A 25,941-nucleotide genomic window follows, 5' to 3' on the forward strand; every position below is an offset into this window, starting at 1 on the left:
CCCAATGTTTATGGACCTGACTGTATATCATATCATGCTGAATATATATACTGATATGGACTGGGTAGTGTGTTAGGAACACAAGGATGCCCGTCATTTGATGGAAGTGAAAATGATCAACCTACAGAGGACTGAATTCAAAGACACCCTGAAAATCAAAGTGAAAAAAATGATGTAGCAGGCTAGTCTATTTTGCTGAATTTGCACTGTAGCAACTCAAAATGGCACTCAGTAGTTTGTATGGCCCCCACGTGCTTGTATGCATGCCTGACAACGTCAGGGAATGCTCCTAATTAGACAACGGTCTCTGAATGGTCTAGGGTTGTCAGTGGTGTACCCCAAGGTTCAGTGTCAGGACTCTTACTTTTTAATATTTTTATAAACGATATAGGGTCTGGGATTAAAAATCCCATTTCAGTCTTTGCAGATGACACCAAGCTGTGCAGTGGAATAACGTCCTTACAGGATGTCTCCAACTTACAAGCCGACCTCAATGCACTGTTTAATTGGGCAACTATGTGGCAAATGAGGTTTAATGTTGATAAATGTAAGGTTATGCACTTGGGGGCTAAGAATATGCATGCATCATACATACTAGGGGGGGTACAACTGGGGGAATCAATGGTGGAGAAGGATCTGGGAGTTCTGGTAGATCACAAGCTTAATAATGGCATGCAATGCCAAGCTGCGGTTTCTAAAGCGAGCAAAATCCTCTCTTGTATTAAAGAGGTATAGACTCCAGAGAGAGATATATCATATTACCCGGTACAAATCATTAGTAACACCTCATCTGGAATATGCAGTTCAGTTTTGGGTACCAATTCACAAAAAGAACATTGGGGAACTGGAGAAAGTACAGAGAAGGGCAACCAAACCGATAAGAGGCATGAAGGAGCTCAGCTATGAGGAAAGATTAGAGGAACTGAATTTATTCTCTCTTGAGAAGGAGATTAAGGGGGGATATGATCAACATGTATAAATACATCAGTGGTTCATAGAGTGAACTCGGTGTAGAGCTATTCACCCTGAGGTCATCACAGAGGACAAGGGGGCACTCTTTACGTCTGGAGGAAAATAAATTTAATCTCCAAACACGGAAAGGTTTCTTCACAGTGAGAGCTGTGAAAATGTGGAATAGACTCCCTCAAGAGTTGGTTCTGGCCAGCTCAGTGGATTGCTATAAAAAAGGCCTGGATTCTTTCTTCGATGCACAGAATATAACTGGATACTAACATTTATAGGTAACGTTGATCCAGGGAATATCTGCCTCTCAGGGGATCAGGAAGGAATTTTTTTCCCCTGCAGGAGCAAATTGGATCGTGCTTTGCTGGGTTTTTTGCCTTCCTCTGCATCAACTGTGGGTGTAAGATAACCTTTTGTTTTTTCAATGGTTTAACTAGATGGACTTTTGCCTATTTTCAGCCAGACTAACTATATGTAACTATGACGGATGGTGCCCTGGGGTATTTCCTCCCAGATCTGGACCAGGGCATCACTGAGCTCCTGGACAGTCTGAGGTGCAACCTGGCGGTGTTGGATGGACCATAATAGGATATCCCAGAGGTGTTCTATTGGATTTAAGTCAGGCGAGTGTGGGGGCCATTCAATGGTATCAATTCCTTCATCCTCCAGGAACTGCCTACATACTTTTGCCACATGAGGCCGGGCATTGTCGTGCACCAGGAGGAACCCAGGACTCACTGCACCAGCGTAGGGTCTGACAATGGGTCCAAGGATTTCATCCCGAAACCTAATGGCAGTCAGGGTGCCATTGTCTAGCTTGCAGAGGGCTGTGCTTTCCTCCATGGATATGCCTTCCCAGACCATCACTGACCCACCACCAAAACGGTCGTGCTGAACGATGTTACAGGCATCATAACGTTCTCCACAGCTTCTCTAGACCCTTTCACGTCTGTCACATGTGCTCAAGGTGAACCTTCTCTCATCTATGAAAAGCACAGGGCGCCAGTGGTGGACCTGCCAATTCTGGTGTTCAATGGCAAATGCCATTCAAGCTCTATGGTGCCGGGTAGTGAGTACAAGGCACACTAAAGGATGTCGGGCCCTCAGCCCATCCTCATGAAGTCTGATTCTGATTGGTCACAGATATTCACACCAGTGGCCTGCTAAAGTCATTTTGTAGGGCTCTGGCAGTGTTCATCCTGTCCCTCCTTGCACAAAGGAGCAGATACTGGTCCTGCTGATGGGTTAAGGAGCTTCTACAGCCCTGTCCGGCTCTCTTAGAGTAACTGCCAGTCTCCTGGAATTTCCTCCATGCTCTTGAGACTGTGCTGGGAGACACAGCAAACCTTCTGGCAATGGAACGTATTGATGTACCACCCTGGAGGAGTTGGACTGCCTGTGCAACCTCTGTAGGGTCCAGGTATCGCCTCATGCTACCAGTAGTGACACTGACTCTTGCCAAATGCAAAACTAGTGAAAAACAGAAAAGATGAGCAGGGAAAAAAATTATCAGTGGCCTCTGCCTGTAAAACATTTAGTTTTGGGGGTCCTCTTAGTTGCCCATCTAGTGCACCTGTTGATAATTTCATTAACACCAAAGCAGCTGAAACTGATTAACAACCCCCTCTGCTACCTAACTGACCAGATCAATATCCCAGGAGTTTCATTGAGTTGCTGTTATACTCTGATTAAAAAGTGTTCCGTTCATTTTTCTGAGCAATGTATATTGAGTCACTAATAAAGCTACACTTAGATGGCGGTGCCCTCTCCTTTTTGGTTTGTTTAGGGTTAGGACCTATCAGGTTTTTTTTTGGCTATTGGTCCCATAGCCACAGCAGGACATGAGAGGACCCCCTCAAAGTGAGGAAATCCCTGATTGTCTCCTGGGTGTCCCCAGTGGAGGCTGCCCCCCCCCACGTTCTGGTGACACCAAAGGCGTGATTTTCCTTCTTATTGATATTAGTAAAGAGGACAGAGAGGGTGAATCTCCCTGAGGGGGGCACACAGCATTAGTACCCCCCTCTAGTGTACAGATGAAGGAGTAGGGTAATGAACACCGATCACCGGAGAACACCGTGCCTCCATATCACACTGTGCGGTGACCTCAGCTCTATTCCTGGCCGCTCACAACAGCTGCTCCCCCTCCTCCTCCATTCTCCCGAGAAAGGTTAGCAGGAGGACGGCGCTGGCTCACTCCGCTCCTCAGGTGTCCAATGCCAATCGCGGGTCACATGATCCGGCCGTCACATGACTCTCCCACAAGGTAGCCTTTGTCTCCGCCCCGCACCTCCTAGACTCCGCACAGCTCAGGAAGCCGCTTGTCATTTCCAACCTGGAGTGTCCCGCTATTGGCCAATACCTTCCTGGAGCCCTCTGTTCATTGGTCCGCGCTGCCGCTACTCGCGCGGAGGACTCCGCCTCCTTCCTTCTCCCCGATCGGTGACTCCTGGAAGTTAGAGCGCAGTGTCAGTGTCCGAGGATCTGCAGCGCCGGGGATCGGAGGATCGGGGCTCCGGGGAGGAGCGGGGGGGTTGTGTCCTCCATGGCTGGCCGGAGCTGGCACACTTGTCACCATTGCCCGACCATGACGAGTCTACCGCAGATCTGCTGAGCCGGCGAAACTTTACAAGGAAGCTGGTGATCGTCCTACAGCCCCGGATCATCTGTCATCGCTGCGATCGTCTGATCTGTCCATAGAACAATGCTAGACACTCACATCCCGATCTGATCCTTTCATCAATGGACACCTCTCATCCAATAGAAGCAGAGCCATAGAGGGATCGCCATCGGTCTGGAACTGTGTCGATGTTTCTGATCGCTCCGACTAATCTCGCCCTGTGTGTGCCAGAGAACCAATCCTAACACAGGTCAATGATCTCATCCATTTGAAAGCCTCATTCACGTCTGTGGCCAATGTCTTTTTCAGTATGGATTCATCGATTGCAAGGGTTCAATACATGTTCCCAGTCTTCAACAACTCCTATATCATGTTCACAGTCTCTGACCATCTCTTTTATATTGCCTGCAGTCTCTGACCATCTTTTGAATCATATTCACAGTCTCTAATCATCTCTTGTTTCCTGTCCACAGTCTCTGACCATTTTTTCTATCATATTCATAGTCTCTGACTATCTCTTGTATCCTCTCTGCAGTCTCTGACCATCTCTTGTATCCTGTCCTCAGTCTGTGATCATCTCTTGTATCCTGTCCCCAGTCTCTGACCATCTCTTGCATGATTCACACAGTCTCTGACCATCTCTTGCATGATTCACACAGTCTCTGACCATCTCTTGCATGATTCACACAGTCTCTGACCATCTCTTGCATGATTCACACAGTCTCTGACCATCTCTTGTATGATTCAAACAGTCTCTGCCCATCTCTTGTATCTTGTCCGCAGTCTCTGACCATCTCTTGTATCCTGTCCCCAGTCTATGACCATCTCTTATATGATTCACACAGTCTCTGACCATCTCTTGTATCCTGTCCGCAGTCTCTAACCTTCTCTTGTATCGTGTCCCCCGTCTCTGACCATCTCTTGTATCCTGTCCCCCGTCTCTGACCATCTCTTGTATGATTCACACAGTCTCTGACCATCTCTTGTATTCTGTCCACAGTCTCTGACCATCTCTTGTATCCTGTCTGCAGTCTCTGACCATCTCTTGTATTCTGTCCACAGTCTCTGACCATCTTTTGTATCCTGTCTGCAGTCTCTGACCATCTCTTGTATCCTGTCTGCAGTCTCTGACCATCTCATGTATGATTTACACAGTCTCTGACCATCTCTTGTATCCTGTATGCAGTCTCTGACCATCTCTTGTATCCTGTATGCAGTCTCTGACCATCTCTTGTATCCTGTCTGCAGTCTCTGACCATCTCATGTATGATTTACACAGTCTCTGACCATCTCTTGTATCCTGTATGCAGTCTCTGACCATCTCTTGTATCCTGTATGCAGTCTCTGACCATCTCTTGTATCTTGTATGCAGTCTCTGACCATCTCTTGTATCCTGTATGCAGTCTCTGACCATCTCTTGTATCCTGTATGCAGTCTCTGACCATCTCTTGTATCCTGTATGCAGTCTCTGACCATCTCTTGTATCCTCTATGCAGTCTTTGACCATCTCTTGTATGATTCCCACAGTCTCTGACCATCTCTTGTATGATTCCCACAGTCTGTGACCATCTCTTGTATCCTGTCCTCAGTCTGTGACCATCTCTTGTATCCTGTCCTCAGTCTGTGACCATCTCTTGTATCCTGTCCTCAGTCTGTGACCATCTCTTGTATCCTGTCCCCAGTCTCTGACCATCTCTGGTATCCTGTCCCCAGTCTCTGACCATCTCTGGTATCCTGTCCCCAGTCTCTGACCATCTCTGGTATCCTGTCCCCAGTCTCTGACCATCTCTTGTATCCTGTCCCCAGTCTCTTACCATCTCTTGTATCCTGTCCCCAGTCTCTGACCATCTCTTGTATCCTGTCCCCAGTCTCTGACCATCTCTTGTATCCTGTCCCCAGTCTCTTACCATCTCTTGTATCCTGTCCCCAGTCTCTGACCATCTCTTGTATCCTGTCCCCAGTCTCTGACCATCTCTTGTATGATACCTGCAGTCTCTGACCATCTCTTGTATTATGCCCATAGTTATTGACTATATTCTCACTAATAATAAATATTCACTAAATGTTTTGTGCGGCCTTTTGGTGATGTCCACCAAGAAAGTTGTCCACCACTGCTGTAGATGGTTTTATCTTTGTAAGGAATGTATAGCACAGCTGATGAGAAGTTCTGGAATGTCTGTTTTGGTGACTGTCTACGATGACAATTGATCCAATTTGACAAAACAATCAAATTGGACATCCATTGAGTGAGACAAAAATAGCATGACTGAGAGATGAGTGAGAAATAATGGGGATTTCAGCTGACCAAGTCAATCAGTTGTGGAGGAACACAAACGATTTACAAGGTTGATCGATATTTTTTCCTGCCCTTGTGTATCTGGTATGTTCAATTTACAAAATGCCATTGATCAGTCGTACAATTTAATTTTTTTTTTTTTTTTTTTTCTGCCACTACCAGTTGACATGGATCGATTGAAGATGTCACTATCAGTCACTCATTGATTGGCCATGCCATTTACTTGCCTCAAGCAATCGATGCCCGATTTGACAGTTCTGTAGAATCGGACGCCGATCGTTCAGTTTTCTGGCAGTGTGTGACACCATTTGAGTGCTATTCAAACACTGACTGTGTATATTTCTATGACAGGGGATCACACAGTGGCTGCATGAAGCTTCAATGCCCAGAGAATCTTCGTCAGAATTGCGGCTAAAGATGGATGATAAACTGGAGGAGATCTTTGGGGACGATGTGGAGGTAGGAAGCTCCTTAGAAGTTTATGATGAGATGGTCACAGTCCTGGCTGGTAGTATTTACTCTGAGCTGGAGAAACTGGTAGCAGCTTATGGACAAGAGGCGGTCACAGGCCTGATGCCCCTGTTGGTGTCGGTGTTGGAAAGTTTGGAATCTACGTCTGGAAGGGCTCGGGAAAGAGAAGACCAACTGGAACTACTGCAGGAAGATAACCAGAGGTTGCTGATCCAGTATGAAAGGGAGCGCGATGGACGAAAACGATCTGAAGAGGTAAAAATCCTCTATATGTATGTACATTGTGTTAAAGTGTATCTAAACCCAAGAATACAATTGATAATTGTGCAGCTAAGGATGAGCTCAGGTGTGTTCATATCTTGGTGTGAACCCATGTGAGTGAGCCCACCCGGAAGTTGTCACCTGTACTGAGCTAATTGAATGCTACAGATGGATTCCTTCCCCCATAGCCATACATATACAGGCCCCTTGTATACGGGCAAAGAATACCGCTGCCGCAGACGACTGGCCCAGTACAAGCGATAGCTAACTGATGGGCTCCGATGGGTTCAGATCAGGATCCGAACACACCTGAGCTCATCACTAATTGCAGCTCTCATCTCTTTAGATGATGTGACTTCGTTAGTTTTCTTTTCAATTTTTTCTTTCTTTTTATTGTACCTTGGTAATCCTATCATTAACTCTTTATTTCATAGGGTAACCACCATACTAAACCTATTCTATCCAATCCTGTATAGAAAAGATCTCTAAACTGACCTATTCTGAAGCCGGTCCGGTCCAATGATCATCTCTCAGCAGTGGCTTCAGTGTAGAGAAGGGGCAGCCAACAACAGATGCCCCATAGTAAGTCAGTGGGTGACGTCATCTCCCAGGCATTTCCAGCTGTTGTCGGCAATCCCTCCTCTACACAGAGGCTGCCGCTGGAGACCGGACTAGAATGACTTCAGAATAGGTAAGTATACAGATCTTTTCTTTACAGGGTTAGATAGAATAGGTTTAGGATGGGAGCGGGAATAGGTATAGCTGTAGTTAGATTGTGACTGGAAATCCACTTTAAATTCATGTATCCTCCTAAATTCTCTATGATCGAAAAGTATTAGAACCAAAAACAAAAAATTTAATATATTATAGCTTACTAGTTCTTAGATATGGTAACACAGAACTCCAGCGCACAAAGAGACTCTTTCAGTATAGAAAATTTGCTGCTGTGCACCAGTGTAATACACCAACATACAAAAAATATAAATAAATAGCGCAAATCAAACAACTCATTCAGTACATGTTACAAATAAAATTGTAGTGAAAATAATCAATTTAAATAAAGTGCCAAAAAATATTATGTTAGTGTCCACAAAAAATATATGCATAAAGTCCTTTTATCCCAGAAAAAACATAAGTATAATGATTTCTCCCAAAAAAAACAGTGCTTCCACCATCCACCAGTGTGAAATCAAAATCAACCGCACTCACCAGATGTTGTTGAGTTATGCGCCTTTTAGAATTTAAGGGATCCTAAACCCCCTCTATATCCTCCAGAACTCCTAGATCGCTTTGCAGGGCTAGATCATTCCACTCACTCCTCATATGAACTCCACCGCGGTCCAAAAAAAGGAAAAAAACATACTGCTATACCTAATGTAGTATTATAAATAATACCAGGCCACTCACATGTTAACAATAAATAGAAAGCATTGATTTATTGCCTCCAAAGGCTACCAAAATATCCATAGGATCACACTCCAATCCAGAGACCTCACATCCTGTTGGTTTGCAGAGGATAGAAACCCAGATCCAACAAACAACGACCAAGTCTTGAAAACGCCCTGTGGGAGGGGCGAAACACGTTGACGCATTTCCGGTCTGCCGTCCTTACGTCCCATTTCATTTCCGGTGAGTGGAACGCATGCCGAGGGGTGCGTTCCAAGCGGCCATCTTGTTGGATCTGGGTTTCTATCCTCTGCAAACCAACAGGCTGTGAGGTCTCTGGATTGGAGTGTGATCCCTTGGATATTTTGGTAGCCTATGGAGGCAATAAATCAATGCTTTTTATTTATCTTTAACATGTGAGTGGCCTGGTATTATTTATAATACTTCATTAGGTATAGGAGTATCACCCTATGGTATATGTTTTTTCTTTTTTTGGACCGCGGTGGAGTTCATATGAGGAGTGAGTGGAATCATCTAGCCGTGCAAAGCGATTTAGGAGTTCTGGAGGATATAGAGGGGGTTTAGGATCCCTTAAATTCTAAAAGGCACATAACTCACCAACATCTGGTGAGTGCGGTTGATTTTGGTTTCACACTGGTGGATGGTGGAAGCACTGTTTTTTTTTTTTTTGGGAGAAATCATTATACGTATGTATAAAAAAAACCAAAACTTTCAAAGCTGTACACCCGCAAAGTTGCAGGAGCTTCTTTAGCGTAGGATAGCCCATGCAAGTGAATAGGCTGCTTTATGCAGGGCATGCAAATCCACTATGCTAGATGTAAATGGGGCCTTAAAGCGCAATCACACTCTGCATTTTTTATTTTTTGAATGGGCCCCCAGTTAACCATAATGTACTAGTATGCACAGCATATTAGGTCATTGTGGCAGACTTGCTTCAAACAATCCCCTCCAGCACTCCCGTTTGATCACAGGCACTCCCATTCTTCCTTTTGGGTTCTCATCATTAGGCCAGTTGATCATCCTGGCCTGGCATGCGCATTGAAGGCCCATCATCATGACACAGAGCTGTGCTGTAAATAAAAATGCGTTTTGTTTTTTTGTTTTTTTTACACTACGTTCAATCCACTTTAACAGACCAATCTGTCCAGCAAAAGTAGCAATTAGAGTGTTGAGACAAACCATTTACCACTGACAAGGGTGCTTACAATGGTCAGATTTAATAATTTATGTCAAACTTTTATCATGAATTAAACTGGTTATTGTAATTGCTTATAAAGTGTTAGCTAGAGTTCAGCTTCAGTTTGTCAGTCAAGTCAATCAATCAAAAATCAAATCAGCGTAAATTTTCTAGAGCATGTAACACTACCCTCCCCAGACTGACAATACTGTTGTCCAGTGGTATCTCTATTGCCCCTCCATCCAGAGTGGAGACACCTTAAGTATGTCCCCCAAGCATGCCTGACAAACGTGCTACGCTCTGCCTGAAAAGGTTCTGGAGCTTCTTTGGCACATTTGTTGCGCACTCATTTGGATGGACTGCCCTATGCGCGACACAAGCAAAATGGGCCAAAAACGTGGGTTCCCTCTGTGCAAGGTGTGAACGGGGCCTAGGTCAGGAAGTACTGCATGTTACTGGCCGGATCATCTGGTGAAAAAAAGGGGGAAATAAAAGTTTAAAAAAGTAAACCTAATGCAGTCACCACATTTTTAAAGAATGGTAAGCGGTAATATATTACATTGTTGTTTTGCCAGCAGACTGTAAATCTCTGAGAGGCTAAAGCTGCTGCTGGACAGTGCACGTAATAGTGCTAACAGTTGAGGGCAGCATGTGCCCAGAGATAAATGCCTGGAATGCAAGTGGTCTGCCTAACCAGCATTCGTCCCTGGGAAAATACTACCCTAAAGTTAGTACCACTTGGTGCACCATCCAGCCCTTTCCAGCCACAGCAGCTTTCAGCCTCTCAGAGTTTTACAATCTGCTAGCAGCAGGGCATAGCTGTGTGCCTTCTGCCTGAAACAAAATGCCAAGATCTCATGCACCGGCACTAGATACCCACTGTAGATGAGCCCTTAAAGTGCAGAAAAAATAAAAAAAAACAAACACTCACTTACATGGATGCAGCATTGATCCGATACTACATCTATCCCCTGCCGCCTCCACACTGAGAACTGACCATTGATCACTCAGTTCTCAGTCTTCAGAAGTATGGGATAACAGAAAAAAAAAAAACCTACTTGCCTAGGTGAATTCAGCATTGATCCGTTTCTGCATCTGTCCCCTGCTGCCTCCACACTGAGAACTGACTGTTGATTGCTCAGTTCTCGGTCTTCAGAAGTATGGGTTAACAAAAATAGAAAAAAAAATCTCTCTGCAGTGCCCCTCTAGCGCTCACTGGTGTGCTGGGCTTTGGAAGGGGGCAGGAGCGGCTGGCTTAGGCTGCTGGACGTTCGCTGAGAGGCTGAGCAAGGTGCTGGTCCAGGCATCTGGGTGGATCCTGACCATATGGTCAGGTTCTCTCTAAAGGGCCTGGACTGGCTTTTTGATGTCAGCCAACAGCAGGCTTTAACACGCTGTCATCTGAAAATGGGTCACAGGAGTGTAGATCGAACTGTACTCCTGTGATCCTCAGGAGAGGTACAATCAAAATTGATTTGGCTATACTTTAAAATTGGATTGACTAACAAAAGAGTCTTGTCGGATGACCCTTTGGATAAAGGAGTACCTCTAAATAGGAACAGTTTGCAAAATCATTCCATATACTAGAAAATCTATTGGTATAAGGACCTGAGGCTATTGAATTGTGTAGAGAATGCGGTTTGTCATTGTAGAGAGAAAAATTCACTGATGTGGCAGTCTATCAATAATCCAGGACAGCTGAATTACACTGTACTTACCTGAGTACAATAAGCTGAGATCGGATTGGGTGACACTGTATGGAGTCTTACCAGATTGGTTGGTGGAGGTTATTGCTCTTCATCACGACATGAGATCTAAATTGTTTGTCAAGGGAACCGTGTGACAAAATATTGTACAAACTCTGGGAATACAGCACAATGATGCAGTGTGGGGATAACCGCTCTGTGTTCAAGGTGGTTCCCCCAGTTTTGGTGGGTGAATGTTAATGGTAAGCTGTCGTTATTGTTCACATTTATCCTCAACACAGCCCAAGTATTTCCAATGGTGCTATAAAATTGGCTTCTAAAGATGTTCATTATGGAAGGCTTTTTGGACGGCTCTTGTTCTCATGATGAGTAGCACCTGTTTGGGCCAGTCCAGTTCTCATTCTGTGTGGTGTCCTGAGGTCATTTGAAAAGTAGACAAATGTTACAACTAATAATATTGAAAGGAAATCTTGTACATATGCCTTGAATTGTTCATTTTTCAGCAGGAAAAGTAGAAATGAAATAGGATGTGGAGGTCAGTCACGAGTGATTACTTGATCCTCCGGCTGTCCTGGGCTTCTCCTCAGTCCTGCTGCCAGAGCTGCTTTGCCTGATTTGCTGCCCACTTCTTCTTTTTATAAAGCAGCAGGCTAAATCAAAAGCTGGCCGTACACTAGTAAAATTTTGGTTGAAAATAGTTTTTTCCTTTGTACATTTTCAATAAGCTCCTCTCTAGATATACATTTAGGTTACACACAAGTTCTATAGATTATTTACTTCGGGCTTCTCTGCACACAAAGAAGACTTCTAATGCCTGAACAGGAGAGAAGTAGTCAGGCAGGAAATGCTGCTTACAAAGTTGACAATTTCAGTGTGCTGCCTGACAGGAGCCACAATATATGATATGAAAATAACATTAAAAATAACACTTACCTGCTTTGTGTAGTGAAATTGCACAGCGACATTGCTTTTCCCCTCCTCTCGCAGTCCCCTGTAGTCTCCATGCCACCTTCTGGTGCCTCCTTTAGCAAGCCGGGTGCTACAGGGGCACGTGTGCCTGCACATTCCTGTTGGGTCCATTGCCAAGCTACAATGCTCAGCTTAAATGAGTACACCCCAACAGATTTGTCAGAAAACCTTTCCTTTCCTTTCAGAACCCATTTTCTATGGGACACTATACTGCAAAATACTCCCACAAAAGCAGGCCATTGATTGCAAACATGATTTGTTAATTTGTACACACAAAAAAATATTTTTCCCAACAAATTCATTCAAGACCATGTTGCAAAAATGAATACACACCAATAAAAGTCTTAGGAGCAAAGCTAAATTTTAGACAACAAAATCCTAATTAACAAGAATTCAACTACAGGTGAGTCTAATTATTCATTAAACTGGTGTCCAGCAGACAGTTGACCATAAAAGGGCATTACTTAACAAAGAAAACTCCCTTCTCATTTCATGCTGTCAGCAATGGCACCACATGGAAGAGAAATGTCCCAAGGCCTGAGAAAGAAAATTATTTATTTACACAAGAAAGGTGAAGGCTACAAGAAGATCAGCAAAGCTTTACTGATCAGTCAGAATACTGTAGCAAAAGTGCTAAAAAAAATTTAACAAAGATGGAACTGCAACCATCTCACTGAGACGTCTAGGCCGGAATTTAACACTTCGACAGGAGCGTCTTCTGATGAAAAGAAAAGTGCCATACAAGTTCACTGCAGTTAGCTAAAGAAGTAGAAAGCCAAACTGGGGTGACTTATTACTGTGTTCACTGCAGAGGAATGGCATGCATGTGTGTCGTCCATGAACGAAGCCTTTCCTAAAGCCCATGCACAAAAAAAACCTGCCTAGAATTTGCCAGGGCCCATGCTGAAAAAGAAAAAGACTACTGGGTCTCTGTATTATGGAGTGATGAGACCAAGAGAAATGTTTTTGGAACTGATGTGGCTCTGTGTCCCTCTCGTGCCACCTGTGTGTACACCGCATGGAACCCTACATTTACAGTTGTAGTACAAAGCAGAAGCCCACACAGAGGGGACTCCTACAGGACTTCATAGGTCCCAGCATCACGGGGGAAATAAAGAATGGGGAGTGTGTCAACACTTTTAAAATAAAGAGAAGCAGAGGAAATTTTGTTTTTGGAAAAAAATGCATATACATGTAAGTTATAATATTACTGTCTACTTTAAAAAAAAATTTAAATAAAAACTAACAGAAGTCTCTCTAAACTACTGTAGTTTAGAGAAACTTCTGTTAGTTTTTATTTAAATTTTTTTTTAAAGTAGACAGTAATATTATAACTTACATGTATATGCATTTTTTTCCAAAAACAAAATTTCCTCTGCTTCTCTTTATTTTAAAAGTGTTGACACACTCCCCATTCTTTATTTCCCCCGTGATGCTGGGACCTATGAAGTCCTGTAGGAGTCCCCTCTGTGTGGGCTTCTGCTTTGTACTACAACTGTAAATGTAGGGTTCCATGCGGTGTACACACAGGTGGCACGAGAGGGACACAGAGCCACTGATGTTCATTGCTGTGGAGAGGAGAGGCATGATTTTTCCTCTGTGTGGCCCTTGTAACCCTGCATGTACAATTCTAGTACAGAGTAGGCTCTTGTACATTGAGGGGACCTCCTATGCTTTACCTTCTCTGCCACCAGTCACAGTGCTTAGAGCTTTTTCATGCAAGCAGGCTAGAATCTGCAATTCTTGCTGGTGGATAAAAAAAGCCCCATGCACACTCAGTATGCTAACAGCTGCTGGCAGCTGTACAAGTCAATGGCCAGGGCTGCTGCTGTTCTCATGTCACCATTATTATGTGTGATTAGAGCTTCTGACCAGCCTTGGACAAAAACCATCTGCAGTTCTGGCTTCGTACAAGCAGAATGCAGCCATTTATCCAGTACATATTCCATCATAGCACAAAGTGCTGCTGCATCCAGATGCTGAGTTTAGTCACATCTGTACGCTGCAGTCTAGCCGCCTGTAACAGATCCATCAAACGGGGCCTTCATTTGGGGGGGGGGGGGACGACTGAAGGAGGTTGGGTTTACTAATAGTGCTCTGGTAATCGTTTTGCTATGCTATATAAACTGTTTTTATTTGTAAATCAAAGCCTTTATACAGTTGTGCTCAAAAGTTTGCATACCCTGGCAGAAATTGTGAGATTTTGGTATTGATATAAAAAAATATGACTGATCATGCCAAAAAATGCTCTTTTATTGACAGATGATGATCATATGAAGCCATTTATTATCAAATAGTTGTTTGGCTCCTTTTTAAATCATAAGGATAACAGAAATCACCCAAATTGCCATGATCAAAAGTTTACATACCCTGGAATGTTTGGCCTTGGTACAGACACACAAGGTGACACACACGGGTTAAAATGCCAATTAGAGGTTAATGTCCCACATCTGTGGCTTTTTAAATTGAAATTAGTGTCAGTGTATAAATAGTCAATGAGTTTAACTCTTACGTGGAAGTACTGACTAAGCTAGATACTGAGCCATGGGGATCAGAAAAGAACTGTCAAAAGTCCTGCGTAACAAGGTAATGGAACTTTATAAAGATGGAAAAGGACATAAAAAGATGTCCAAAGCCTTGAATATGCCAGTCAGTACTGTTAAATCACCTATTAAGAAGTAGAAAATTCAGGGACCTCTTGATGCCAAGTACAGGTAGATCAAGAAAGATTGCAGCCACAACTGCCAGAAGAATTGTTCTGGATACAAAGGGAAACCCATAGGTAACCACAAGAAAAATACAGGCTGCTCTGGAAAAAGACAGTGTGGTTGTTTTGAAAGAGCACAATATGATGACACTTGAACAAAAATGAGCTGCATGGTTGAGGTGCCAGAAAGAAGCCTTTACTGCATCAATGACACAAAAAGGCCTGGTTAGGCATGTCAGGGTGTTGTCAGGCATATTGTAACTAGGCTTTTTTGTGGCATTGGTGCAGTAAAAGCTTCTTTCTGGCACCTCAACCATGCAGCTCATTTTTGTTCACGTATCACCAAATTGTACTCCTTAAAAACAACCGCGCCATCTTTTTCCAGAGCAGCCTGTATTTCTTTTGAGGTTGCCTGTGGGTTTTTCTTTTAATCCCGGACAATTCTTCTGTTAGTTATGGCTGCAATCTTTCTTGATCTACCTGACCTTGGCTTGGTATCAAGAGATCCCCAAACTTTCCACTTCTTAATAGGTGATTTAACAGTACTGATTGGCATATTCAAGGCTTTGGACATCTTTTTATGTCCTTTTCCATCTTTATAAAGTTCCATTACCTTGTTATGCAGGACTTTTTGACAGTTCTTTTCTATTCCCCATGGCTCAGTATCTAGCTTAGTCAGTGCTTCCACATAAGAGCTAACAAACTCCTTGACTATTTATATACTGACACTAATTGCAATTTAAAAATCCACAAATGTGGGACATTAACCTCTAATTGGCATTTTAACCCGTGTGTGTCACCTTGTGTGTCTGTACCAAGGCCAAACATTCCAGGGTATGTATACTTTTGATCATGGCCATTTGGGTGATTTTCTGTTATTATGATTTAAAAAGGAGCCAAACAACTATTTGATAATAAATGGCTTCATATGATCATTGTCCTTCAATAAAAGAGCATTTTTGGCATGATCAGTCATATTTTCAATATTAATGCCAAACTTTCACATTTTCTGTCAGGGTGTGCAAACTTTTGAACACAACTGTACATAATGTATAGTTAGAATAAAAAATTAAAACCTTAATTTACAAACTTATAAAAATAACATTTGGCCCAAAGCAATTATGGTTTCCTTTGAAACAGCAGGTAATAAGTGTTGGGGATTGGTAGCAGCAATTTTCTAACTGCGGGACTTTCCTATGAAGTTCAAGCTAACCCTTCTATATAGTCATTTGCATTGAGTCATTTTGTGCTTTGCTAGAAAGTGTAGGAAGTTACTTATTTTACATAAAGTATTATATTTACAACCCTTGGGGCAAAATGTTTATAGTTTTTGTTCCTCTTAAAGTGATGTCCAAATGCTGGCATCTTCCGTTTAAATCCTCTGGGGACCTTGTTTTGTGGCAAATGCGTATCGCAGAAGACCGTATGTCAAGGTGACGCTTATGAAGGAGAAGGTAACTGACTTAATACAGTAGAGGAAACATGATTCATGTGTAAGGGGAAGGCTGTTATTGGGGATAAGTGGACAAAGTGTTCACACTATCCCATAAACCCTCCTTCATTTGAAATGCATGTTTGTACCATGCAATGTCCTAAAATAGGTGTAATGTTAATCAATGGTGCAGAATGCATGGTTAGTGTAGATCTAAAGCATTAACTGGGGAGGTGGGTGGGTGCACAAAGTAATATGGAATTCAAGAGTCCAGTCCAGGAGGTTTTTATTTAATTTTTTTTTTCTTCTTTAGGCGAGACCTAGACAACTAGTGAGAACTTCAAAGGTTTTGCTCCTGCTGTAACTTAAGGAGTAAGGAAACGCCATGGCAAAATATATATATATATATATATATATATATATATATATATATATATATATATATATATATATATAAAAATGGTGTTGGTTCCCCCAAAAATCCATATCACATGTTGTGGGCATGTGGCCTGGTATGGTTCGGGTGGGAGGGGGGGTTGCAGACTGCATGCTTAGATAAGGGTCTGGTAGGGATTTGGGGGGAGGGGGACCACATCATTTTTTAATTTTTACTTGGGGTTCCCCTCAAAATGCATACCAGACTGAAGGGCCTGGCATGGATTGGGAAGAGGGGGGGGGGGGGGGCATACTGCCCTTTTTTTTTCTCAGATTCACATTGCTGGCAATTATTTTGTTTACATTTAGCTGTCAGCAGGGAACCCCACTGACAGCTGATGAGTCATCCGTCGTTATGGACAGGACAGCCGGCTTGCTGGCCCGCTCCTTGACAACCAGCTATTCACTGGTTGTTAAGGATGCTAACGGCCGCCACTAAGAAAAAAAAAACGCTGGAAAATGGCTCTTAGCAGCGTTTAGGAGCATTCAGTGTGGTTTGTTTTTTTTTTTTTGTTTTTTTTGTTTTTGACCGCCGGCAAATCGCTCCCAAAAACAGAAAAAAAAGCTTTATTTTTCTGCTCCTAGAAGCTGAAGATTCAAAAGAGTGCATTGACATATAGGATAACACTACTTGCTTCTAGGGGCAGAAAAAAAGCGCTCATAAGTAGCTGATAGGAGCTTGTTTTTAAGTCGGCGTGCATGGAGCCTAAAAGGCGTTCAGAGAATAAATCAAACTCCCTGTGTGCAAAGGTATATTTTGGTCAGAACTGAGAATTAAATATTATAAATACATACAATATGCATTGCACTGTCTGGAACACAGCCTACTTACTTACTCAGTACCTAGTTTTTCAGTCACGCATTGCTGTAGCTCATCCATTAACACCATTCCCTTTTATTGAGCATCTGGTGATCTGAGAACCCCTGGCTATAATATAGCAGAGCTGTTCCTGAACATACCCACTGGAGGCACCTTTCTACTGCTTAAATACAAGAAGCATGATGTAAAAATATCAGTGATGCGAATGGTGATGCCAATCACCAAGAATCCAAGAAGTACCCTCTCAATCATCCTCTTTGGTGCTGTATGGATTTTTGTTGTGCTGGATTACAAAAAAAAGTGAAAGCAAAGCCCAAGTCTAACTATTCATAAAAGTGTCCTCTCCCCCCTCCTCTTACCTATACTGCCTATACCTATAACCTACCTATAACCTGTATAAAAAGATGTGTGTTCTTACCTATTTTTAATTTGATCATGTGCAGTCACTTTATCCTGCAGCCTCTTCTCCTCTGTGTCAATGAGCGGCAGCTGCAGGGGAGAGGAGGGAACAATGGCTGGGCTATGGGAGTATATGGATGATATCACAGCGCACGGAATTCCCAGCCCTTGCCAAGTGTTCCCTGGTGCTGCAGGATTATCTGACTGAAGTGGATTAAAAACTGGTAAGTACACATCCTTTTTTATACAAATTACTTAGTTACATAGTTGGTAAGGTCCAGCCAGTTCAACCTATGTGTGTTTGTGTGTTCATGGTAAAAGATATATCAGATATCCCTGTATACTGTGTTCACTAAGAAGCCCATCCAAGAGTTTTTTTAAAGTAATCAATACTTCCCACTAATACCATCGATTGTGGAAGAGTTCCACATCCGTACTGCGCTGTCAGTGAAATACCCCTACGCAGTTTAACCACTTGCCTACCAGGCACTTATACCCCCTTATTTACCAGGCCAATTTTCAGCTTTCAGCGCTGCCGCACTTTGATTGACAATTGCGCGGTCATGCAACATTGTACCCATATGAAATTTTGATCATTTTTTTCTCACAAATAGAGCTTTCTTTTGGTGGTATTTAATCGCCACTGGGCGCTTTACTTTTTGCGCTATAAATAAAAAAAAATGCAAAAAATTAGAAAAAAAAAAAAGTTTCTTTTATAAAATTTTTCAAACAGGTATTTTTTCTCCTTCACTGATGTGCGTTGATGAGGCAGCACTGATGGGCACTGATAGGCGGCACTGATGGGCACTGATAGGCAGCACTAAAGGGCACTGATAGGCAGTACTAATGAGGTGGCACGGATAGGCGGCACTGATAGGCAGCACTAATGAGGTGTCACGGATAGGCGGCACTAATATGCAGCACTGATAGGCGGCACTGATAGGTGACACTGATTATGGGTACTGATAGACGGCACTGACTGGCATCACTGCTGGGCACTGACTGGCACAACCCCTGGGCACTGACTGGTGGCACTGACTGGCTGCACTGGTGGGCAGCACTGGTGGGTGGGCACAGGTGGGTGGCACTTCTGGGCACAGGTGGGTGGCACTTCTGGGCACAGGTAGGTGGCACTTCTGGGCACAGGTAGGTGGCACTGCAGAGTGGCACAGGTGGGTGCACTGCTGGGCACAGGTGGGTGCACTGCTGGGCACGGGATCTGCTGGGCACGGGTGGGCGGAGCTAGTGGGCGCACTGCTGGGCACAGGTGGGCGGGACTTGCGGGTGGCACTGCTGGGCACCGATCATCAGGGCACTGATCATCAGTGCCCTGATGATCAGTGCCGATCCCCGCTCTGACAACTGCCGGTTCTCGGCAGTACTTTCCTCACGATCTGACAGCGTGAGGAAAGTGCAGCCGAGAACCGGCACTTGCATTTCCCTCTGATCAGCGTGTCATTGGACACCGCTGATCACGTGGTAAAAGGCCGCTGTGATTGGCCTTTTACCACATCACGTGATCAGCTGTGTCCGTAGGACACAGTGATCACGGAGATCGCCGGGTGCGCGCCCCCTGGGGCGCGCAGGAGAGCGTGTTCTGGGAGGACGTCATATGACGTCCACTCAGAACTGGCCGGCCACAGTGCAGCCGTCATTCGGCTATCTGCGGTCGGCAGCTAGTTAATGTTAAGCCGCTTCTCCAATTTCATTGTGTGGCTCCATGTCTTCTTATATTCCCTGAGCCTGAATAGTTTATTCCCTATACTAGGATCACTATTGAAGTATTTTTATATCGCTGTCATATCTCCTCTCATGTGGCTCTTCTCCAGGGAGAAGAAGTTTAATGTTTTCAGTTGTTCTTCATAACTGAGGTCCTCCTGTTCCAGTTCCAGCACATCCTTTCTGAGAACTATTGACCAAAACTGGACAGCATACTCAAGATGTGGTCAAACCAGAATTATATAAAGTGGCAGGATTATAGTTTTATCTCTTGAATAAATACCCTTTTTATGCATGCTAATATTCTGCTTGCTTTGCTTGCTGCAGCTCGGAATTTCATGCCATTGCTGAATCTGTCATCTACTAGGACCCCCAGATCCTTTTCCTTCCTGGCTTCGCCCAGAGGTTCTCCCCCTAGGGAGTAATTTCTGTTCATATTTTTAGCCCCAAGAGCATTACATTGCATTTTTCAAAATTACACCTCATTTGCCATTTATTACCACCTTTTGGATATGCCCCTGCAACCAGTTTTCTATCCATGAACAAACCCTGTTGTCCATGCCTAAAGACCTTAGTTTGCAAATTAAGTGTTTATGGAGGACTGTTATCGAATGCTTTTGCAAAATCCAGGTAAACCACATCCACAAGCCTTGCTTTATCTAGATGACAGCTCACTTCCTCGTAGAATGTTAACAGACTGGTTTGGTAAGAATGACCTTTAAAAAAATCCATGCTGATTACTACTACTGATACATTTTTCATCATCAAATTCTTGGATATAGACCCTTATCATTCACTCCAATAGTTAACATACTATCGATGTTAGACTGACTGGCCTGTAGTTGTCCCTTTTTAAAAACTGGAACCACGTTGACCCTTTGCCAGTTGGCTGGCACCATTCCTGTCAGTATTCTGTCCATAAAAATTAGGAACTGTTTTGGACATTAATACTGAAAATTTTATTGATATGCAACGCCTATCCTCATATTGATTAGTGGTTCCAAATTAATAATTCGTACTGCAGTAGGGAACACACACAAAAAGATACACAGTTTCCAAATAACTGTTCTGTTTATTTGGCACATTTTTGAAGGTTTTTTTTTATACACATGATTACGTAGGTACCACATTAATATTCCAATTGTACTTTTATGGTAACCAGGGGCGTTACATAGGCACCATGTGAAAAAAACCCCACTGCCAGTGGCCTGTCCTGGGAGTGGTATATCTGCTAATGCATAAACCATAAATTAAAGGGGAGGTGCATCCAAAACCAGTACACTCTAAAGAACAACCCCACAAAAGGATATAGTACCTCAAAGGCTAATAAGCAGCATAAATGTATTAAGGACGTAACAATAAAACAAGATGTATCATATAATCAAACAATGCATGTACCCCATCCATCCCCAACCCCCTACCACCAACCAGTCCCCCCAACAACGTCCCATATAGTCCTACCCCAACACTCCAGGCTAATGTCTAATCGGGCAAAAAAAGGGGGGGGGTTGTGAAAAGAAATTCACAGAGAAAGTGGCTACATTATGAACAGAATGTGATCACATTCTGTTCATAATGTAGCCACTTTCTCTGTGAATTTCTTTTCACAACCCCCCCCTTTTTTTGCATGTCTTTTTTGGCTACTGAATGGAGGCCATCTACTGGGTGATATGGTAATTTATTTTACAACCTCTAAATAACTATCTTTAACTAATGTCTAATCGGGACTTGAAGGAATGCAAACGTAATCGAAACATTATTAGTGCCGTGTGCACAATGAGTGCAGTGTACAATACATAGGGAAAGCATACAAAATATAATACCATTTTATATAGAATTTACAAATTTCCTTTACAATCTCCCCTCTTTTGATCAGTATTTTCCATTTTTTCCATTTTGTTCGCAGACCACATGTGCTATTATCACCATTTAACCTGGAAGCTGCTTACATTTAGGAGGAACTAGTCCTGGTCTAGAAGGCAAACTCAACTGGGTAGAATCTAATGACCTTTTATTGTAACTAAAACTTACATAAAAACAAATGATTGGTAGGAAATATTTACAGAGTAACTAGCTGTACACTCAGATCTTGTGGCCAGAATGGCCTTGTAGCTTAATTGTGGACATGCTGACTTATCAGAATAGTTAAACACAGACAATTCTACATAAAATGCAAGACATATAAAACACAATAAGAGTTCAGCATGGCTGAACTACTTTTCAAATCACATTAAATATACCGTATTTTTCACTCCATAAGATGCACCTGACCATAAGACGCACCTAGATTTTAGAGGAGGAAAACAAGTAAAAAATATTCTGAAACAATGGACTGCAGACATAGTACAGGAGATGACCAGAGACTGCGGACACAGTACAGGAGATGACCAGAGACTGCAGACACAGTACAGGAGATGACCAGAGACTGCGGACACAGTACAGGAGATGACCAGAGACTGCAGACACAGTACAGGAGATGACCAGAGACTGCGGACATACTACAGGAGATGACCAGAGACTGCGGACACAGTACAGGAGATGACCAGAGACTGCGGACACAGTACAGGAGATGACCAGAGACTGCAGACACAGTACAGGAGATGACCATAGACTGCAGACATAGTACAGGAGATGACCAGAGACTGCAGACACAGTACAGGAGATGACCAGAGACTGCGGACATAGTACAGGAGATGACCAGAGACTGCGGACACAGTACAGGAGATGACCAGAGACTGCAGACACAGTACAGGAGATGACCAGAGACTGCGGACACAGTGCAGGAGATGACCAGAGACTGCGGACACAGTGCAGGAGATGACCAGAGACTGCGGACACAGTGCAGGAGATGACCAGAGACTGCGGACACAGTGCAGGAGATGACCAGAGACTGCGGACACAGTGCAGGAGATGACCAGAGACTGTGGACACAGTGCAGGAGATGACCAGAGACTGTGGACACAGTGCAGGAGATGACCAGAGACTGTGGACACAGTGCAGGAGATGACCAGAGACTGTGGACACAGTGCAGGAGATGACCAGAGACTGCGGACACAGTGCAGGAGATGACCAGAGACTGCGGACACAGTACAGGAGGTGACCAGAGACTGCGGACCTTTGCGGATTGGGTACCCGATTTGACGCGCCCACTTCCGCGGAGTTTTCCTCCCCGTAGTCTTCTGGGACACGTGACAGGTCCCAGAAGACTACAGGTGGTCATTCACAAAGCGCAACGCTTCTCACGCATGCACAGTGGGCACCCAGCTGTGAAGCTGCAAGCTGTCACAGCCAGATGCCCACACTGAAGATGCCGGGGAGAGAAGACAGCCGGTGAAAGCAGGACACCGCTGGACAGAGGAACGGGTAGGACCGAGGAGCAGGTTCTTCTGCACAGTAGAGCAGAGCGGCCGGCCCGGTATTCAAACACGGCAGCGGCAGGAATACCGGTCCGGCCACTCCATATTCGCTCCATAAGACGAACAGACATTTCCCCCCATTTTTTTGGAGGAAAAAAGTCCGTCTTATGGAGTGAAAAATACGGTACATATATCCCTTATTACTATATTTATTAAAGTATTTGAATAAATAGTACCCCAGACTGTGATTCCAAGAGGAAACCAAATTAAACACAAAGATACTTTCATTTAGTAATTTTTGCAGTGTCTGGTGTGGATCCAGGTGACTTTTTCTTCCCTTTTTGTAAACTGTACACCAGGGCTTAAAATTTCAAGTCCTGAACTACTAGCCAGGCCTTATGAGTTACTCGACATCAATTGCCCCACCAAACCCCTACCCTGCTACACCCCTGCTTCCCCCCTAAACACTCCCTCGTAAATTATTTAATGAAATGACACTGTTAAATGTTAGCCACATGACATCAGGGTCCCCAGAGTCCCCCCCCCACATTACATCAGGGCCTCCAATGTCCCCCTAAACACTCCATAATACTTAGACCATTTACCACATACAACCATAACCCCCCATAATCTTTCACTCACAAAACCATAACTCTACCAAGCATACTCTACCTTCTATCCAACCCAGCAGTACCTCAAATGTCCCATACTCTACCACCAATGATAACCACAGCATCCTGAACCTGACCAAATCACCCATACATGTATGTTTACACACAGACACATGTACAAACAGAGACACCTGTACACACACACATACATACACATGTATACACACACACAGACACATGTACAGACACACATACATACACAGAAATACATACGCACAGAGCCACATGTACACACACGCACAGAGACACGTGTATATACACACATACAGTCACATGTATACACACGTACAGACACACATACATACGCACAGAGACACATGTACACACACACACATACAGACACATGTATACACACAGACACATGTACAGACACACATACATACACAGAAATACATACGCACAGAGCCACATGTACACACACGCACAGAGACACTTGTATATACACACATACAGTCACATGTATACACATGTACAGACACACATACATACGCACAGAGACACATGTACACACGCACAGAGACACATGTACACACACGCACATACAGACACATGTATACACACACACAGACACATGTACAGACACACATACATACACAGAAATACATACGCACAGAGACACATGTACACACACATACAGACACATGTATACACGTACAGACACGCATACATGTACATACACACAGAAACATGCACAGACATACACAGATACATACATAGACACATGTACACACACGTACATATACACATACATGTACATATACACAGACACATGTACACACACACACACACACACACACACACACACACACACACACACACACAACCCACCTATAAAAAGTTGCAGTACTTCGTTGTTCACTCACAGAGCCGGGTACTGCACTCTAGGGGGAGGCAGAGAGCACAGCACACACTCCTTCCTTTGCTTTCACTGCGCTCAGCTATTAAGTAGTCTGACGGCTCCCAGTGCGAGTGACAGATCCGGCCCTGAGTTCCGAGCCTGGTCAGCAAGACGGCTCTGGGAACACACTCGCCCCCACCAAAAATTCCACTCGCCATTGGCGAGCAGGCGAGTGGAAATTTCAAGGCCTGCTGTACACAACCTAGAACAGTTCTAGTGATTCCTGTGTCCCCCCTGCAATGCAATTTTCATCCCATTCATTTGAATGAGCTGAATTTGCACCTGATCACAAAAAGCAGTGTGTGCACTATTTTTGAAAAACATGCTTTACTAAATCGCATGGTACCAAGCGATATGTTACCCACAAACTCACTGCCTTTGAGATCTAAGTTTGGTTACCATTAACAATGTATTGGCACCCTCAGCAGTTTGCAAAGTCAGTATGTTTTAAAGATGGTTCGGAAAACATGCACAGAACGCGGTCTGGTCATAATAACTTGTTGATTTATATTACTTGTTACCTGGAATAGCTCTCCAAGGCAGCAACCCAGAACTTCAATGTCATTAAAGAGACAGCAAGCATATATTTTGCTCATTCACCTTTTGGTTGAGCCAGAAGTTTACATTCTTTTCATTTACGGACATAGTAATATGATACTATAACCCAACATTTGATTTTACAGGCAGTATAGGTTGGCATCACATAATTGAGCCCAAGGCTGATGCTATATATTACTATGCATAAAGAGCTGAGGTTACACAGCATGGACAAACTAGAGCAGGTAATATATAGTGCATGGAGTATTAAATATTGAGTCCCAAGGGCTATCTGTGTCTTATGCTCCCCATTTAGCTAAGACGGTCCATTTGTTTCAGATTACCAGTGTGCTATTAATATGCTAAAAAAAAGCATTGTTTATGCTGTAAGTGATGGCTTTGAGTGATTACTTATGTCTCATGCCTGTCAGATGAGTCTGATCAGTCCCTTTAATCAAGATTCTGCAGACAGTTATAACTGCATACTAGTAGTTTTGTAGGCTTGGAATGCAGTTAAAGCATATCTAAACCCAAAAGCAAACAAAAAACCAGGCCTAAGGAGTAGTAACCTACAATATACTTTTGCTGTTGGGTTTAGATATCCTTTTAAGGTAGATTGTGTTTTTGTTTTTTTGGCTAGAATGCAAAGAGATAAAGAAACCTCTTTCCAATGTGGACATTGGGGACAGGAAAAGAGATTCTAACCCCTTGGTGCCTAACCTGTGGCCCAGGGACTACATTCGGTATTTTAGCACTTATTGTTTGGCCATTGCGGCCTCTGCAGATTGTAATTTGTACTTTCCTTATTTAGGGGCAGTGAAGGAAAAATGTTCTTTTGACCAACTAGTTCAATTTCTTGGATTATTTCTTTCATGCTATCTCAGGATCTTGCTGAGAAAAAACATCACATTTTTAAAAGTAATTTTTAAGGGTGCTGTAGGGGAGTACAAATGGTGAAAGTATTGATTTGTAAAGGGGCTGTAATAGCTGTGATCTCTAGTAGTATCCTGTAATGTATCACTAAACTATTAGTCTCTGAAAGCCGGCCATACATGGTTGGAAATTGGGCCGATTCAACAGGGACCAGCCGAATTTCAATT

At 43.5% G+C, this 25,941-nt stretch overlaps 1 protein-coding gene across 1 annotated transcript in view; it reads left to right on the plus strand.

Annotated features, from left to right (window-relative positions):
- Positions 1–3,328: 3,328 nt before the first annotated feature.
- The window catches only part of LOC149441734 (JNK-interacting protein-like), a gene marked incomplete at its 3' end in the record, with an annotated part of 62,193 nt that continues 39,580 nt past the window's right edge, over positions 3,329–25,941 (plus strand). The window contains exons 1-2 of the mRNA XM_089656965.1: positions 3,329–3,830; positions 6,228–6,602. Of these exons, the coding sequence (XP_089513091.1) occupies positions 6,258–6,602 (345 nt within the window). The remainder of the gene's footprint in view (positions 3,831–6,227; positions 6,603–25,941) is intronic.

This window comes from Staurois parvus, unplaced genomic scaffold, assembly GCF_062004578.1.
Source record: "Staurois parvus isolate SC_StPar_1 unplaced genomic scaffold, SC_StPar_1.0 ptg000953l, whole genome shotgun sequence".
NCBI lineage: Eukaryota > Metazoa > Chordata > Amphibia > Anura > Ranidae > Staurois > Staurois parvus.